We start from the raw sequence: 16,899 nt of genomic DNA on the forward strand, positions 1-16,899 counted from the left end.
CATCGTTTATTTTTATTTTTTTGGGTGTCATTTACATCAAATTTGTTGAAACCACATTATATGAAATTAAAGATGATAAACAAAGTATGAACATACAAAAACATAGGCCTAGCCTACTGTAAGCAATAAAACATCTAAAGTGGTCACTACTATACATTTAATTTGGTCTGCTACTTTTTGCCAGCCCTCTTTCTTGTATTTTGCAGATGTTCTGCAAATGATTTTGAGGTGTTCCCTGGCGTTCTGATTAAATCTTCAAATTTGGAATAACCTTCGAGCAAGCTGTTGCTCTGTTGCGGAAATAATAGGGTGCTCTTTTTGGCCATGGTGAGCAGCAATAGATTTATGTGAGCAGCCAATAGCAGCGTTGCTGATCAAGGTTTCTACCAGAGCCATAGAAAAAGATAGTTGCGACACGCTTTGTCGCTTTTTTTAAACTTATTTAACTGAAAAATTCAGCTAAATAACATTGTTTAACTGTAAAAGTATCCTTATAAAACTGTTATTTAGCTGAAAAACACAGCTAAATAACATTGTTTAACTGTAAAAGTATCATTTAAAAACTGTTATTTAGCTGAAAAATACAGCAAATTGTACTCAAAACTGTGGTTTCTAATGTAGTGTATTTTTCTGTAATAATAACAAGGTTTTACAGTGAATGCAACATCTAGGTACTGTAAGTAAATTGTCTTGGCATTATAATTTAGTCATTAAATCATGTTCTATGACTCCTATTTAGTATCAAACTCAAATGTCAAACTGCATCAATGTGTTTTTCATTGCATTGCTCAGTGAAACACAACTTATATTATTTAAACTGCACTGCCTTCTTGTAAATGTTTGGACTTTTACCAGAAATGTAACAGATTAAACCTTACAAATTGAAAAGCAAAGCTAGATACATTGTACTGAAATATTTTATTGCAAAAATGCAAAAACTTTCCAAGAATGTATTGAGCAGTGATCAAAAACATCTGTAATTTCTCAACACGCATATTGTGTACCGGTACTTAAACAAAATAAAGAGCATGTGACCGATTAGTCATCATCTTACTGGAACTGAAAAAGAAAGATATAGGGAAAGAATGATGGAAAGGACAATCCTCCCTTGTTATGCATAAATGTATAAAGGCATGTGAACAGCAATACAACTATTGCACTGCAACATATCTTCAGCACAAACAATCTTGTGTGAACATATTTTCTTAAGCATGAATAACTGGGCAGATGAGCTGAAACATCCCTTTAAACTATAACTGATCCACATCAAATGCCAGAAGTCTGACTTAGTTTAGTCCATACTCAGACGTCACGCCACTCGTGATCAGAAAGTTCCTGAATTAGGGTAAGGACTCTCGGTTCTCGTGTTCGCGTCTTCTCCACTTTTGTGCCCTTCTCTGGGTTGATTGAGAAGAAACATCTTCGAAAAAAAACTGAAGTCAACATTAATAACATTGCTTAATTCAGGGATGCAAACACATGTATGGTCAAAAAAGAGAGAAGTAATTTCAGCCCTCGCCCCGCAGCAAATATCCATATCCTTACTTTGCCACCAACTCCCTGACATCCCTGGCCCACCCCTACATGCAAATTGAGTAAAATGACATTCTGAAGATCAAAATACACCAACACTTATTTGGAATATTCTATTTCATTTTTTATTCCGATACATAAACTCTTATTAAACTATCTAGCACTTCTTCTGGTTTTACTCCTTCCTCTTCTTCCTGGCCACCTAATGGCACTAAATGTTGATGATCCAAGCCAACTCCTTCAGCTGAGTAGCCTGGGAATGGCCCCTCACCACAGGATCAATGGAGGACAAGGCCTGTAGGGTCTTACTTTTGAGAGGTAGTTTATTCTACTTGCCACAAGCTGTGTATGGTCACCTTCCCAATAAAATCCATGACAGTAGGCGATTTCTTTAAGACTGCAAGGGAAACTCGGCTTCCCCTAAAATGTCAAAAAAAATGTATGGTCAAATATTTACTATTGTGTTAACATTTTGAATGTGTTAGAACACGTTCATCTCGAAGACGAGTTCGTTCAGAATCAGATACATTATAGTAGCAGGTCGACTGACTCGATTTCCTTCTCATACTTTCCCATAGCGTCACAGTGCATTTCTCTGTTGAAGCCCAGCATCCAGGGACTTGAATGGAGCTGCTTTGAACAGTTTTTTTGGTGCTTCAAAACTATACGGTCACTGGATAAATGCTGCAATTATCTCCCGGAAATGAGTTTCTGCATTTCGGGATGTCTGGATTTTGTACTATAAAAAGTCGCCGAAGCTATTCGAGCTCAGTCCTATTAGCGGATTTTGCAGGTGTAGTCAAAAGACAAACTGCTGCAACCTATTTCTTGGTATTTGTTGACGAAATTGCTAGCCAAATTGATGAGCCTGCGTTGTTGCCAATGACACACACGACCTGCGTGACCCAGAAAGGTTGCGGCCAATGTTGAGTGAGTGAGTTGTCATGGTGATTACAGTTATTACAGCTCCTGATGGAGCTTTAGATTGGACACGCACCAATGAAAACTTGCTTGTATTGCGTCTAGGTCCGGATCTGCCTATTGAGTCACCTCGCCATAGACAGTAAAAGATACGCAGCAATAAGACACACGAGTAGGCTTGCGCACATACTGCTGATTTGCTTATTTCCTATTTACTTGTTTGGTGGAGGCAATCCAGAATTACTGTTGGTGCAATTATAATCAGCCCCCCCCCCCCCCCCTAAAAAAAAACTCTTCGGATCTGCACGATTCACACAAGTCACCCAAACTGACGTGAAAAAAGCGGGAGGCGCCGAACAGCACGCCGTTTGCATCCCTGTTAATTAACAGGAAAACAGCAGGAAAACAGCAAAAACGTAATCAAATACAAACATTCTTGCTATTATGCTGGATAAAGCCAATCCAAAAAGACACACCTCTGCTGAAACTCCAGGGTTGATGCCAGTTCTGATGGGTAATGGATGGTAAAGCAGTAATAGCTCCCAAACATCAGGCACAGGGCAGAAACGAAGGACGGGATGTTGTCGTGGACAATGGTTCGATCCACACTCAGCATGAACCGTTTTGAAAAATAGCAGGATCTGCCTAGAAAATGTAAAAAACAAAATGTATAACAAGATGTTTTCTTGAAAACAATGAGTACATTTGTTTGTACATTTTTGTGAGAATTGCTTATAGGAGATTGCAGTATAGGAGTACCATCATAAGCAATATACTGCTGTGAAAGAGGGCAACAAAACATGTTTTAGACTCGGGGATGGGCAATTCCAGTCCTCAGGGGCCACTGTCCTGCATGTTTTAGATGTTTCCCTGCTCCAACACACTTGTTTCAAATGAATGAGTTGTTGTCAAGCTCTGTGGAAGCCGGGTAATGACCATTAATTTGAATCAGGTGTGCTGGACCAGAGAAACATCTAAAACATGTAGGACAGTGGCCCCAGAGGACCGGAATTGCCCACCCCTTGACAAATATAATAAAATACATATTTAATTGCAGTAAATCCCCCCAAAATATACAACATGAATTTTAACTTACCACAAACAACAATGGTGGGAGTCAAGCGAACTTGGTCCATCTGTACTTCCCCCGCCAGGCATGTGTCCTCTACATAGCAGAACATCACATCTTCCTTCTCGTCAAAGTAGGACAGCAGAAGCAGGACCAAGTCTTTGACGCCTTCAGAGCAACCGCTCAGCTCTCCTCTCATCACTTGTAACTTTGTTGCAGCCTGTAGGCACTTTTTGTTCTTGTTCACGCCAACAGTGTTCATGTAGTTTGGGAGCCGTTTCCCCTTCAGATCAATGTTCCGTGTGAAAGTTTCTTTGAGGCCAGTTCCTAAAAGTGGACTCCCATGCCAAGTTCATTGAACAAAAGCGGCCACTCTTCCAGAAGGTACTGTATATTTTTTCCCTTGTTCACCTCTTTGCGCTGCGTGTAGAAAGTCAACTTCATCAGATGTTCATCTGGATTTGCATCAGTTTGTTGTGACATTCTCTTCAGTTGTTGCATCTTCTCCTGTTGGCTCTCTAGGGTCTCTCCACGGGGCAGGAACTTTAAATCCCATTTAATGCACACATAGGTGTCTTGGATTGCCGCTCTTTGTTCAGAAAGGACTTCATCTGTGTCAGACCCGTCAGAATGATGCCTTCGCTTTCTTATTTTTGGAGTCGAACATTTCTTCAAATTCTCGATCCTATTTTGCAACTGCTTGACTAGAGAATGATAGCCTGCTCCAATCACATCTCCCTCTATTATGTCCTGCAGAGATTGTGGATATTTAGCGACCATCTTTTTAGCGACTTCAGTTGAGTTCCTTCTTCTTATGCAAGGATTCTTCTGCCACATCTCACAAGCCACAATACGGACCATCTCCCTTCTCATTCTTGGGACTGGTCGTTTTCCTGTCTTCAATGTCTGTATTAATTCCTCAGGGAACTTCTCCCACGGCATCATAAAGGTGTCACCCAGTCTATACCAGGGCTTTGGCAGCTGCTGGAAGAGGTTGAGGATGAGTTTACGGGTGAATGAGCTTGTAAAGTTGAGGAAGGTCTTGGGGAGGCACAGACAAATGAGCTGCTGGTTTACAAATACACACGCAAAAAATAGGAACACAATGTGAATATTTCTATATTTCAAATGTATCTTTATATAGGCCACTTTTGGGCAAAGGTTGCATCCTGTACTCTAATACTTGACTTACATCTCAGCTTCCAAGCAGCAAGTACTTTTCGTGCTTGAATCGGCCTCAAAGCTGAAAGCAAGTCCCCTTCCTCAATGAACTGTAGATCATCCTCCGTCTCCACCCCTAGGTTTTGTAATGTCTCTTCAAGAATATCTTTAGACACTACTGGAAGGTCAGGCAAGACCTCGTTGATGGCGGTGCGTAGAAATGTTTGCTCGCAGTCAGTCATATCTGGAATTAAGGAAGAATGACAGTTATCAAAATTACAAATGAAAGACAAAGGGTAATTAGACAGGTTGGGAACAAACACTGTACTAATGCACGAATAATAGGAATCTCAATCCTGAGTATGTAATACGAGTAAGGATTAGCCCTAATTTCTGTACATCTTAAAAGTTCAGGTAAGCAATTCTGAAGATGCATTTTTCTTAAGGTTTTCTCTCTACAACAGTCATTTTTTATTTCGACAACACACTGTGTTTCAGCGAATGACTTTGTGCCCATTAACAATGTATGATGGTGACGGATAATAACTACCAAGTTGTTGATGTTAAGACATTGCAACCATGTACCCTGTTTTGTCACCGAGTACAGATGGTATTCAGAATGATAGTCAGCTTTATGTATATCCATCAAAAAATACACAGCTGCATCATTGAGAATTAAAACAATGAGAAGTTCTCCAAACTCCATGGACTCATCATTTTTAGACACAAGAAAATGACCTTTTTTTATATGATGTACCTTTATACTCTGTCTGTGGAAACACTAGTATTGTTTTCTGAAAAGCCAAACCCTCACTGCATTTTTTATTTGGTCACTGTAAAGGCTGGGGTAAAAAGTACAACTGTCTTTGACTCGTAGAAGCGGACTGCACCCTGGCCCAGATGAAAGATAGGCCTGGAACATCTGATGTCTTTCAGATAAAGTTAGACATATGTTTTTAAAGTTTTTCAAATGCCTGGCACATCTCTTAAAGTAGCTGTGTTTACTTTCAAAACGCATCGTCCACACTCTGATTAAGGGGCCAAATTTCAAAATGAGTCCCGGATAGTGCTGCATGAAATGGTGTTTGGGTTTTAGTGTAATGTCAGGAATAAACACTTTCTTGATTCCAAATATTCTTGGATTACAATGTCAAGATAAGTTACCTGTGGCAGTGAAATCTTTTGTGCACAAATTATATACACAATATCTTTAAGCTTGAGTGTTAATTGCCACACATCATCTTCTGGATTTTGCACGTTGTCACCGATTAATACAAGTAGCAACCTTAAGAAGTTCCAGTTTTGAATGGCTTGACCTGAAAGCCTGAGACCCTCTGGGTTGACAGCACATGGCTTTGTGAGAGCATCAGATCCTTTGTATTTGAACCGCTTGATGCGCCGGTTTAAAAGTGAATATGTAAACCACTTATTTTTCTTAACTAAATACTTTAAGTACAGTGCAACATCATAGGATAAGACACCCTCAAATACGTCATGGCCCAAGCAAGGTGGGAGACCAGGCTGGCAAACATGAAAAGATTTCAAAGTATTGAAAACAGAGTTGAACTTTATGCCTTTGTTGTGATGACTGTCCGGGGGTGCGCTGTGGACCACACACACATTTGGATTACCACGAAACTCATCTAGCGTGATTTCACAGTACCTGCTAAAGTAATGAGAGCGACTAAAGTTTTCAGTAAACCCACCAATGCTGTGTGAACCTAAGTTATCGCCAGCAATACAGTATAGAGCCACTTTGACAGCTTCACCACCTACTGTTATTCCATTTTCCTCCAGATCTTTCAAATCTATCAGCATCTCTGAGAAAACGTTAACACTTCCAAATTGTTTCAGGTCATTCTCTCCACACAATAAGACAAGGGACATGTGATCTGTGTTGGACCGCACATGAGCAGATTAGCCACAGAAAGATATACTGCAAGAACTTTGTGTTTTTTCTTGGCAGAGCCCAGTGGGTTTACAATTTCAAAAGCATCCTGGTACAGGATTAGCTTCAGGCATCCTGGATTTTCAATGAAGAACTGGTTGGACTTTTCCATTACTTATGTCACTAAATTCATCTGGGTTAGAGTCTGTTTCACAAGACACATTATTCTTCCATAATTCAGATTCCAATAAGTTTTGAATGGTTTGTTTCACAGGTATGTTAAGCAAACTTTTCTGTCATATTTTCATCATTTCCCAATGTTACTTTTTTAGGCTCTATGTATTTGAACATTTTCTGGAAAGTCTGAGCTCTTGAATATGTTGTTCTCAGCGGTCCCTGATGACAGGAAGACAACAGATCTGAATCCTTCACACAATCACATATTTTAGAAATAGCATCATCTGTTAGACACAGCTCATTTTTGAGCTGAGAATGTAGTTTACTCAAAGTATAATCCTGTCCCAACTCATGAACATTTTGGATCTCTTCAACAATTGTCTGTATTGTTGAAGCTGGAAGTAGGAGCTGCCCTTGCAATTTAAGGTAGAACAAACATACATTCCTTAGAAAGATGTCATTGAAATTATGTGGCAATTCAGTGCTTTCATTTGTCGTTGCATCATTTAAACACTGACCAGCATCTTCACATGCAGCACCAGCATTAGACTGAGAACTAGTTTCCCTGTACATTTCACTAAGGCTATCCACTGAACATGCTCTATGTTTCCTGGATATGTGAGCAGTAAATGATGACTTAACAGTGAACGTATTTCTACAACCAGTGACCGGACATGAAACAGGTCGCCCCTCCACTATATGCTCCTTTAAGTGTGAGAGAAGTTGTTTTACTGTGTAAAATTGGCGCTCACACAGCGCAACGGCACATTTCAAATATGTACGGCTCTAGCAGTAACAGTGGGTACAGACACATTATGAATACGATAAAAGTGAGCTTTAAAAGCTGAGTAGGTGCAAAATGTCTGCTTGCAGTCAGCGCCAACACATTTAAAAAGACAGTGAGGTTCATTCCTATGAACTCTACAATGCCGAACATAACCCCTTAAGCTATCTAAAGTTTTGCTGCAATAACGGCAATAAATCATTTTCAGTAAAATGACTAAGCCACCCGTTTAAAAAAATAGTTTTCCCACTTCAAGTGTCACTGCAAAAACCACCGCTCCACAACTAATGTCACTACTGTAACGTTAGTTCTAAGTTGGCAAAAAATATATACTGGAGGTAGCTAGCGTAACTCTAGCTTATAGAATGCTCTTATTTTTTTCTGACAAACAGTCATCAAGTTTGATTAACCTAGTTACCTGAAGTATTTAACCTAGTTACCTGAAAAAGATCGTTGTCGGCGCTTGTGACTGTCACGTAGCTAGGTTCCACAAATTGTTCTTCCATGCGCTGGCAGTCTGAATGGAAGGAAATGGCAAACAGCAAGAAATCATTTTCAGTTAAAGGTGACATGACATGCTGTTTTTGGATGCTTTTATATAGGCCTTAGTGTTCCCCTAATACTGTATCTGAAGTCTCTTTCCCGAAATTCAGCCATGGTACAGAATTATAGCCACTACAAGTAGTCCCACAATCAGCTTTCCTCAGGAAGCGCTGTTTCTGTGCCTGTAGCTTTAAATGCTAATGAGGAGGAGAGGGCGGCAATATGCGCTAATGTTTACAACGGATGTATTGATGGCTCGTAGCCCCCGTTGCTGTAAAATGCCTCGAATTTAGCCATTCTCATCTGATCACCCTGGTTTGCAGAGGTGCACACTCAGTCATTTCAATGTGGATAAAGGCGGATATCGCGCACGCCATAACACTAACAGCATAACGGTTATCCAAATAACAAAGAAGTGTACAACACTGGCGTTACAGCGTTTGTATTCACACACACACTTGATGCCATTTATCTTTACGTTAGCAACAGTAACTCAGCTGTTGGCTGCAGAGCTAAATGTTACAGACACATTCTAATGGTAGCAAGCTAGGTAACCATATACAGTAAAGCAACAAAATGATATAGCTTTTGTTAACTTACTTGTCCAAGGTTTGTAGCTTGATCACAGAGATTTAGTAATGATCCAGAATTTAATTGCATCAAGGCCAGCTTTGTGTTGGTTCAAGTTGAGGAAACAGTAGTGGCTGAAATGTTTGGCGCAGACATGCAAAACTTTGGGAAGTTCTGTCGGCGCATTTCCAGCGAAAATAAAATTGAGATATTGGTTGTGCAGAGGCTCGGATGAAGGAATTAAATAAAGACTTGTGCTTGCATTTGTACATCCAAGCACTGAGCAACTGTTGTGCTTCGTTTGTTTGCTCGCCATGATGTCTCTCCAGGAAAAAACGATATCGCACTTGCCATTGCACGGTGGTAGCTCAGTTTCTCATGGGCGGGCCAGATGATCTGGGCGGGCAAAGCAGAGAGAGGGGAGGTAACCTGTCTCGTATCTACGTCACTTGGAGATTTTCAAACAGAGCGTTTGAGACTTCATTTTGTCAAAGGCGGTGAAGAACACCCAGGGCATTGTTTAGACCACATGTGTCAAACTCCGGTCCTCGAGGGCCGCTGTCCTGCATGTTTTAGATGTTTCCCTGCTCGAACACACCTGATTCAATTAAATGGGTTGTTATAACGACCATTCATTAGAATCAGGTGAGCTGGATCAGGGAAACATCTAAAACATGCAGGACAGCGGCCCTCGAGGACCGGAGTTTGACACCCCTGGTTTAGACCTATCGAAAATTCTAGCCACTGGGGGACCAAAGGCAAGCTAGGGGAACTCATATTAATGTTAAAGGTGACATGACATGAAAACTTCATTTTATGAGGTTATTTAACATTAATATGAGTCCCCCTATCATTTTGTTGCTTTACTGTATATGGTTACCTAGCTTGCTACCCTTAGAATGTGGCTGTAACATTAGCTCTGCAGCCAACAGCTGAGTTACTGTTGCTAATGTAAAGGCAGATGGCATCAAGTGTGTGTGTGTGAATACAAACGCTGTAACGCAGTTTTGTACACTTCTTTGTTATTTGGATAACCGTTCTGCTGTTGGTGTTATGGCTCGCGATATCCGCCTTTCTCCTCATTGAAATGACTGATTGTGCACCTCTGCATACCAGGGTGATCAGATGAGAATGGCTAAATTCGAGGCATCTTACAGCAACGGGGGCTACGAGCCATTGCGATACATCCGTTGTAAACATTAGCACATGTTAGCACATTAGCACTCTCCTCCTCATTAGCATTTAAAGCTACAAACACAGAAACCGCGCGTTCTGAGGAAAGCTGATTGTGGGACTACTCGTAGTGGCTATAATTCTGCACCATGGCTGAATTTCGGGAAAGAGACTTCAGATACAGTATTAGGGGACCACTAAAGCCTATATAAAAGCATCCAAAAACAGCATGTCATGTCACCTTTAAGTAACCTCATAAAATGAAGTTTTCATGTCATGTCACCTTTAAACGGTTGTTTTTATAATTTAAAGGTGACATGACATGAAAACTTCATGTTTCCTCCAGGATCACAATGACTCTTATTAAGTGACTCTTTTAGGTTAGATATAACGAAGTTAAGTTTTGTACTCACTGTGAAATATTTTACTGTTGATTGTTCTTCTACAGGTACAGTCCTGCACTTTTGTGGTTCATGTTGTTTTAATTTGTAACTTGTATAACTGCATGCTCTTATGGGTCTTCCCTTTTGGCCCTTGTTTAGCTTTTTCACAATGTATGCTTCATGTTTTTGGCTACTTGCAATGTTTGGGACTATCTCGTTGTTATGATCAGTGACCTATGCTCTTTTGTAAAGCTCCCTCTTGGAAGTCGCTTTGGATAAAAGCGTCTGCTAAATGAATACATGTAAATGTATTTGGATAACCGTTATGCTGTTAGTGTTATGGCGTGCGCGATATCCGCCTTTATCCACATTGAAATGACTGAGTGTGCACCTCTGCAAACCAAGGTGATCAGATGAGAATGGCTAAATTCGAGGCATTTTACAGCAACGGCGGCTACGAGCCATCGATACATCCGTTGTAAACATTAGCGCATATGGCCGCCCCTCTCCTCCTCATTAGCATTTAAAGCTACAGGCACAGAAACAGCGCGTTCTGAGGAAAGCTGATTGTGGGACTACTTGTAGTGGCTATAATTCTGTACCATGGCTGAATTTCGGGAAAGAGACTTCCGATACAGTATTAGGGGACCACTAAGGCCTATATAAAAGCATCCAAAAACAGCATGTCATGTCACCTTTAACACAAAATATTTTCCAACTCAAGGTGTCACGGCAAACACCACCGCTCCACAACTAATACTGTAACGTACTCTAACTAGCTAGATTTGCTAAACACACTGGAGGTAATAGCTAGCCTAGCTCTAGCGTTTAGAATGAAAACCCACCAGACTAGCTAGCTAACTAACCTTCGGTCAATAGGCGATACTGTAAAATACACCTTCGGTAAAAATAAAAAATAAAAAAAAACGAACAGAAGCTAGTATTTTTTCTGACAGTCATCAAGTTTGAAGAAAATCAAGTATTACCTGCAAAAAATCGTCGTCGATGTTGTACACAAACTGCGCTTCAATGCGCTGGCAGTGTGTGGATAGATGGAAACGGCAACCTGCAGCTACGCACAAGCTTGAACTTGGCTCCCGCGGTCTTAACGTGGTCCAATGAAAGGACGGAAACAAACTCTACTACTCAGTGATTTGATAAATTTGAAATTCAAACGCATCAGCCGTTTTTCGGGGAATGTAAAATGTAGGCCTACGTCGAAAAGTATACTGTTACATTTAAATTGTACATTATTCTGTAATGAAAACAAAGATTAACTTTCAATTTGATAATTTATAGTTAAACAGATGACATCAATCAAAAATAAATAACTGATGAAAATCTAACTGCATGTGGAGGAGAAAATAGGCCTAACCTTTCTGCAAACCAGGCCTAAAAGTTGAACATTGTTATGGTTTATCTTCATTTCCATGCTTTGAGCAGGCAGAATAACTACAAATATTTATGGATATAATTTTTAATTTCTAATTCATCTGTCCACAATGTTATGTACTGCAATCACCTGCACTTTTGTCAAGCACATTTTATGTTGCAGCCTATACTGAACATGCAGTTTACATAACATAAAATAAGTATTCAGTTTAGATTACATCTATAAGTTAAAATATAATATCCTTATTTACCAAATAATACAAGATATAGTACAGTATACTAAACCTATACCGTATTTTTTGGACTATAAGTCGCTTTTTTTTCATAGCTTGTCCTGCGATTTATACTCCAAAGCGATTTATAGTCCGAAAATACGGTACACATAATCTCCTTAGTCTTGCTGACATTGAGAGAGAGGTTATATTGTCCCGACACCATGTCAGATGGCTGAGCGGTTAGGGAATCGGGCTATTAACCAGAAAGTTGCCGGTTCGATTCCTGGCTGCGCAAAATGTCGTTGTGTCCTTGGGCAAGGTACTTCACCTCGGGGGAATGTCCCTGTACTTACTGTAAGTCGCTCTGGATAAGAGTGTCTGCTAAATGACTAAATGTAAATGTAATGTAAAATGATGTCAGGTTATCAACCTCTTTGTAGGCTGACTCGTCACTGTCAGAGATGAGCCCCTTAATGGTTGTGTCGTCAGCAAACTTGTTTGGAATTGTGTGTTGCCGCACAGTCATGAGTGAAGCCATTTAATCGGATCAACCTCAAAATACATAAAGATAAACATGTTTTAATTCCAGCGCATTCAGTCCTTTCAGTAAAGGTTGGCTAGCAGGTTTACAGCAGCAGCCTGGCCCTATGACAGGTGGAGGGAGGGGTGCAAAGGGCACACCTAATAGTGGTATCTTGCTTCCAACTCATTTTTTAGACAACCCATTCATTTGTAGCAGATAAACATCTAAAAACATGCAAGCTATAGGCCCAAAAACTAGGATTGAGAGAGGTTGATATAGAAGGTTGATAAGAGAAGCTGACAAAGAGGAATATTTCAGTTTTTCATTTGTTTGATGTGCAAGAAAACTTAACACCTCTCTAAAGGAACATTTAAAATGAAAAACAAACATTATGGATATCCATTACTGAAGAGCTCTGGCAGTATAGTGCAATGATTTGATAATGGTTTACTACTTCAACACTTTATGACTAACTCGTTGTATTAGATTGAGCACAAAATGACAAAAGGCCCTCACAATCAAGCTAGCAATGGATAGTAGCTTATGTGCTTTAAAATCAGTATCTAGTTTTGATTGCTGTTACTCCTGCCCTGCTTAAAAAGCATCCAACTCCAGTCTGCTCTTTTTATACCTTGGTTCTGTGAGAAACATGTAAGTCACATTCACTGTTGACATTCTTTTAAAGTTGAGGCAAACTGGTCATCCACATCCTCAAACACTTAATGGGCTCATAACTGCTTATATGTAAATGTAACTGTGTTTCCTCTGTGTATATGTAAACACCACTTTCCCACACTGACAATAAGACTTACATTACATTTATGCATTTAAGTTTTCTAAGAAATGTTGTTTCCTGTGTCTAAGATGCTAAAAAGCTATATGTTAATTTATTGACAGCAGTTAACATGTATTAAAATAGTCATCGGCCTAACCCTTCATATTAACATAAGTTTACTGTATTTTTGCATATTTTCATTTGTAAATTATAGCACAAGGAATTGTAAAATGTAAAACGGTTTCTTTATGTATAAGAAAAAAAATAACAAAAAAACATTATTTTAACACTCCCATGTCTTTTTACTGTATTGTATTGTTTATTGTATTACAGTTTATCAGTGTTTAAACTACAGTAATGTGTACGTTTTACAAATAAATATGATTATTTTCACATTTTCTTTCATTAAAATTAACAGTTGTGTTAGGTTCCGTATTTTGCTAAATATTACTGTAAATCAAACACTGCTTCACTGTTTTTCTATTATCATTTTTTTACTGTCATGATTTAACAGCATTTCACTGTTAATTCCACTGACATTTTTTACAGTGTAGCTAGCTACAGTAAAAGTGTTGCTTACGTTAGTAGACCGTCTAGTTCTACCTGCATTTAGAATCTAACAAGCTATACTCTTACGATAAATTTGATCTAAAGCTGGCTATCTGAAATACTACTAATAACATTTGATATGTGGTGGTATAAACATGAAATAATGCAGGATTTTCATCAATTTACCAGCTAATTTGCTTCGGAGACACTGAAAATGAATGGGGTTCAACGGAAAATACAAGCTATTTGGAACTATCCACCTTATTCTCAGGGGGTCTACTGTAGAAATCAGGGGTGCAAACTCATCCGGGATGAAAAAGGTGACAAGGATCCAAACCCCCTCGGGGGCATGCTCCTCTGGGATTTTATTTTTAAATATTTAAATTATATATATAATATGCATAGTCAGTGAACACTGAAATGAATTTGAGGAGTATAGGTCACATGACCAAAAAACTATTGAAGTTTGAAGGTTTATTTTGAATAAAGAATAACTTTTTAATAACTTAATAACTTTAGAAAATAAAGGTTTTGCAGCATGAATGCATACATCTTCAACAGTTTAACATTATTTTGACGCTAAGTTCATGTTGGTGAGAAGCTATTGACTTTTGAAACGTGTAATTTGTTGATGGTCCCTAAACATACGCGTTGTTTAGGCAGCCGAATATGGAGGACCAAACCTGCCATATTTACAAATGAATGAATGAATAAATAAATGTCCACATCCATGCATTTAGACAGAAATAAACGAATATATATATTAATTAATGCACAATTGTCAATCAATAGTTACATATATTTTACATGTATTTATTTATTTTGTATTCATTTATGTATTGATTTATTGATTCATTCATTCATTTATATATTCATTTATTTATTCATTTATTCATTCATTCATTCATTCATTCATTGTTCCCAATATGATAATGAGAGGAGGCCAGTAGGCGTGGAAACTGATGTTCAGACATTGCAATCAATCCAGAGCCATAGATTCAATCTAGCTAACGCCTGGGACACACTGGCTGCGAAGCGCCCTGGAGCGCCACAATATACTACGAATGGCGCGATGCTGTTCACACTAGACGCGCATATCTCCATGCCGGTCACCAAGCCTTTCACCTTCTCTGAGATTTTATTTTCTACATGTAAAGCTGACATGTACATAAACATGGCATAGGCTACAGGCTATTTAGGCAACTTGTTGCTCCAACAATAACCGTCGCAACGGCATCCCATTCCCAACATAACGTGGCAACGTTTGGCTTTTGTTGCCGTAGTCTTTGTAAAATATGTGCTATGGGGCATACAACTCCATTTAGGACTAAGCTACTTTTCATCTTCGATGATTAACTTTGTGTCGTCAATCTTCACAAATTTCTCTTCTGCTTGATTGGGGGCTATATGCCAGATTGTCTATCTCCCTCTCACACACAGGACAAATATGTTGGTTTGACAATCAACAAGGATTTTTTATTTTAAAATGTTTACGTTTTTATCGGGGTAAACACATGGTTGGCCGGTCAGCGTAGTGAAGTTGGGTGTTAAGTGATAGCCCACAACTAACGTAGTAAAATCTTTATAACATGTTTGTTTATCCAAATATCATATATGGTGAATTAAATCTTTGTTTTCAACAAGGTCGGCCAACCTGTCCATGTAGGCTATGTTGTCCATGACAGCAAGGATGGATGTAAGGCTACATAATCGAATACAAAGCGTGGAAAACGATTAGCCAATGGTGTGTCAAATACCGCCTACCTATTTTGATTGACACATCTCATTAACATATTGAGAAGAAGAAATACAGGAATGAATGAATGAATGAATAAATGAATGAATAAATGAATGAACACATGAATTAAAAAATGAATGAATACATGAATGAATAAATAAATGAATAAATACATGAATAAATAAATGAATAAATAAATGAATACACAAATAAATACATAAATACATGTAAATTATAAGGTAATATTGATTGACAATTGTGCATTAATTAGTACATGTATTCATTTATTTATGTCTAAATGCATGGATGTGGACATTTATTTATTCATTCATTTTTAAATATGGCAGGTTTGGTCCTCCATAGCCGAAAGCATTGGCTAAGCGGCCGGTCGTAGCGGTGCTAACACCGGTTAAAATAACACAATAGCCTACTGGGCGTCCGAATATCTGTTAAATATCGAACTTCAAACCAAATTTACCACGGTCATTCACAAGCCTAAAATACAATACAATCAAATCATCTCTGTCCATGACTGCACCTTTAGCATGCTCTGGGTAGCCTATGTGCCCCACACATAACTGAACTGCCCGCAATAATATAGGCTACCCAGCTAACACAGTTACGTTGCCCTTACGTTGCCGCAACGTCACTCGTTGACCAAACATACGTTGACGCAACGTCTTTGGCGACGTTGCGGGACCGTGCATCTGTGGGGCGCCAGTAGGTTGCCGCAACGTCATCTTGTGACGTTGCCAGTCCGTAACCGCAACGTCGTGGCAACGTTATTTTCCGACGTTGCCAGTCCGTAACCGCGACGTCGTCGCAACGTTATTTTCCGACGTTGCCAGTCGGTAACCGCGACCTCCTTGCAACGTAATTTTCCGACGTTGCCAGTCCGTAACTGCGACGTTAATTACTAACCTATATTTCTCAATTCTATTGCTTATATCGGGGCGGTTCATATGCAGACCTCATTGCCCCAAATGCTACTTGTTCTTGTATAATAGGCCACATAGCCAACTTCAGGAGGACTATGTTTGTGTGGTGTGTAGCTTAACTCAAGCTAATCATAAACAAGGCAGCATTTCCATGTAAAATTTAGTCATTTTATTTCAAACAAAGTGCCAAACAGTGAATGAAAATCTTCTTCCAGTCCCCGCTACAGGTCCTGTCTGTTGGCCCTGACAATGAAGCACAAAATAAGTTAGTGTCCTATCAACATAATTGCACAGATGAAAGGGGCTATACAAGTCATAAAAAAATCACATCTAGAATAATATACGTCATCAAAAAAACATTATGGGATTCTAGTTTTTGGTCACATAGCCATGAGAATGGTTGGATTGGGAAGCTGCCATCATCATTCATTCACCTGGATTGTTTTGAATGGGCTGCCGGGGCGTGTTTGAGTGTCTACGCTGTGAGGAGCTCCACAGCCTTCTCTCCTAATCCCGTCTTCCACTTCAGCACAGCATCTGCAATTAGAAGTCATGAACTTATTGTTA

The 16,899-nt window shown here is 39.2% G+C and overlaps 2 protein-coding genes and 1 long non-coding RNA gene across 7 annotated transcripts in view; all 3 read right to left on the reverse strand.

The window, feature by feature from the left end:
* Positions 1–744: 744 nt before the first annotated feature.
* Positions 745–3,934, reverse strand: LOC146234435 (uncharacterized). 2 transcript variants are annotated; one of them, XM_084688074.1, is made up of 3 exons: positions 3,551–3,934; positions 2,931–3,099; positions 883–1,420 (listed from the first exon to the last, which is right to left on the reverse strand). In XM_084688074.1, exons 1-3 carry the CDS (start codon positions 3,783–3,785, stop codon positions 1,303–1,305), a joined length of 522 nt encoding a protein of 173 aa, XP_084544200.1. In that variant the 5' UTR covers positions 3,786–3,934; the 3' UTR covers positions 883–1,302. The 2 variants fall into 2 exon arrangements, 1 of the variants encoding a protein (XP_084544200.1); XR_014741534.1 differs by lacking the exon at positions 3,551–3,934 and having other exon boundaries at positions 745–1,953; positions 2,931–3,069.
* Positions 3,935–4,330: 396 nt separating this feature from the next.
* LOC146234436 (uncharacterized) lies at positions 4,331–11,368 on the reverse strand. The gene is made up of 4 exons (XR_014741535.1): positions 11,189–11,368; positions 7,974–8,050; positions 4,716–4,928; positions 4,331–4,591 (listed from the first exon to the last, which is right to left on the reverse strand). It is a non-coding gene; the product is annotated as an uncharacterized LOC146234436 (long non-coding RNA).
* Positions 11,369–16,478: 5,110 nt separating this feature from the next.
* Positions 16,479–16,899, reverse strand: part of LOC146234437 (uncharacterized) — a 31,193-nt gene continuing 30,772 nt past the window's right edge. For all 4 annotated transcript variants that reach the window (XM_084688770.1, XM_084688772.1, XM_084688769.1 and 1 more), the window contains 2 exons: positions 16,767–16,869; positions 16,479–16,575 (listed from right to left, as the gene is read on the reverse strand). In XM_084688770.1, coding sequence (XP_084544896.1) covers positions 16,507–16,575; positions 16,767–16,869 — 172 coding nt within the window. In that variant the 3' untranslated portion in view covers positions 16,479–16,506. The remainder of the gene's footprint in view (positions 16,576–16,766; positions 16,870–16,899) is intronic.

Source organism: Hypomesus nipponensis, chromosome 23 (assembly GCF_054491055.1).
Source record: "Hypomesus nipponensis isolate SF chromosome 23, ASM5449105v1, whole genome shotgun sequence".
Classification (NCBI taxonomy): Eukaryota; Metazoa; Chordata; class Actinopteri; order Osmeriformes; family Osmeridae; genus Hypomesus; species Hypomesus nipponensis.

Coding starts and splice junctions, on each gene's coding strand:
- LOC146234435 (XM_084688074.1), bottom strand. CDS start 3,785: ATGAACACTGTTGGCGTGAACAAGAACAAAAAGTGCCTACAGGCTGCA. Junction 3,100..3,550: donor TCCCACCATTGTTGTTTGTG/GTAAGTTAAAAT, acceptor TACATTTTCTAG/GCAGATCCTGCTATTTTTCA. Junction 1,421..2,930: donor ACCCTGGAGTTTCAGCAGAG/GTGTGTCTTTTT, acceptor TTTTTTTCGAAG/ATGTTTCTTCTCAATCAACC.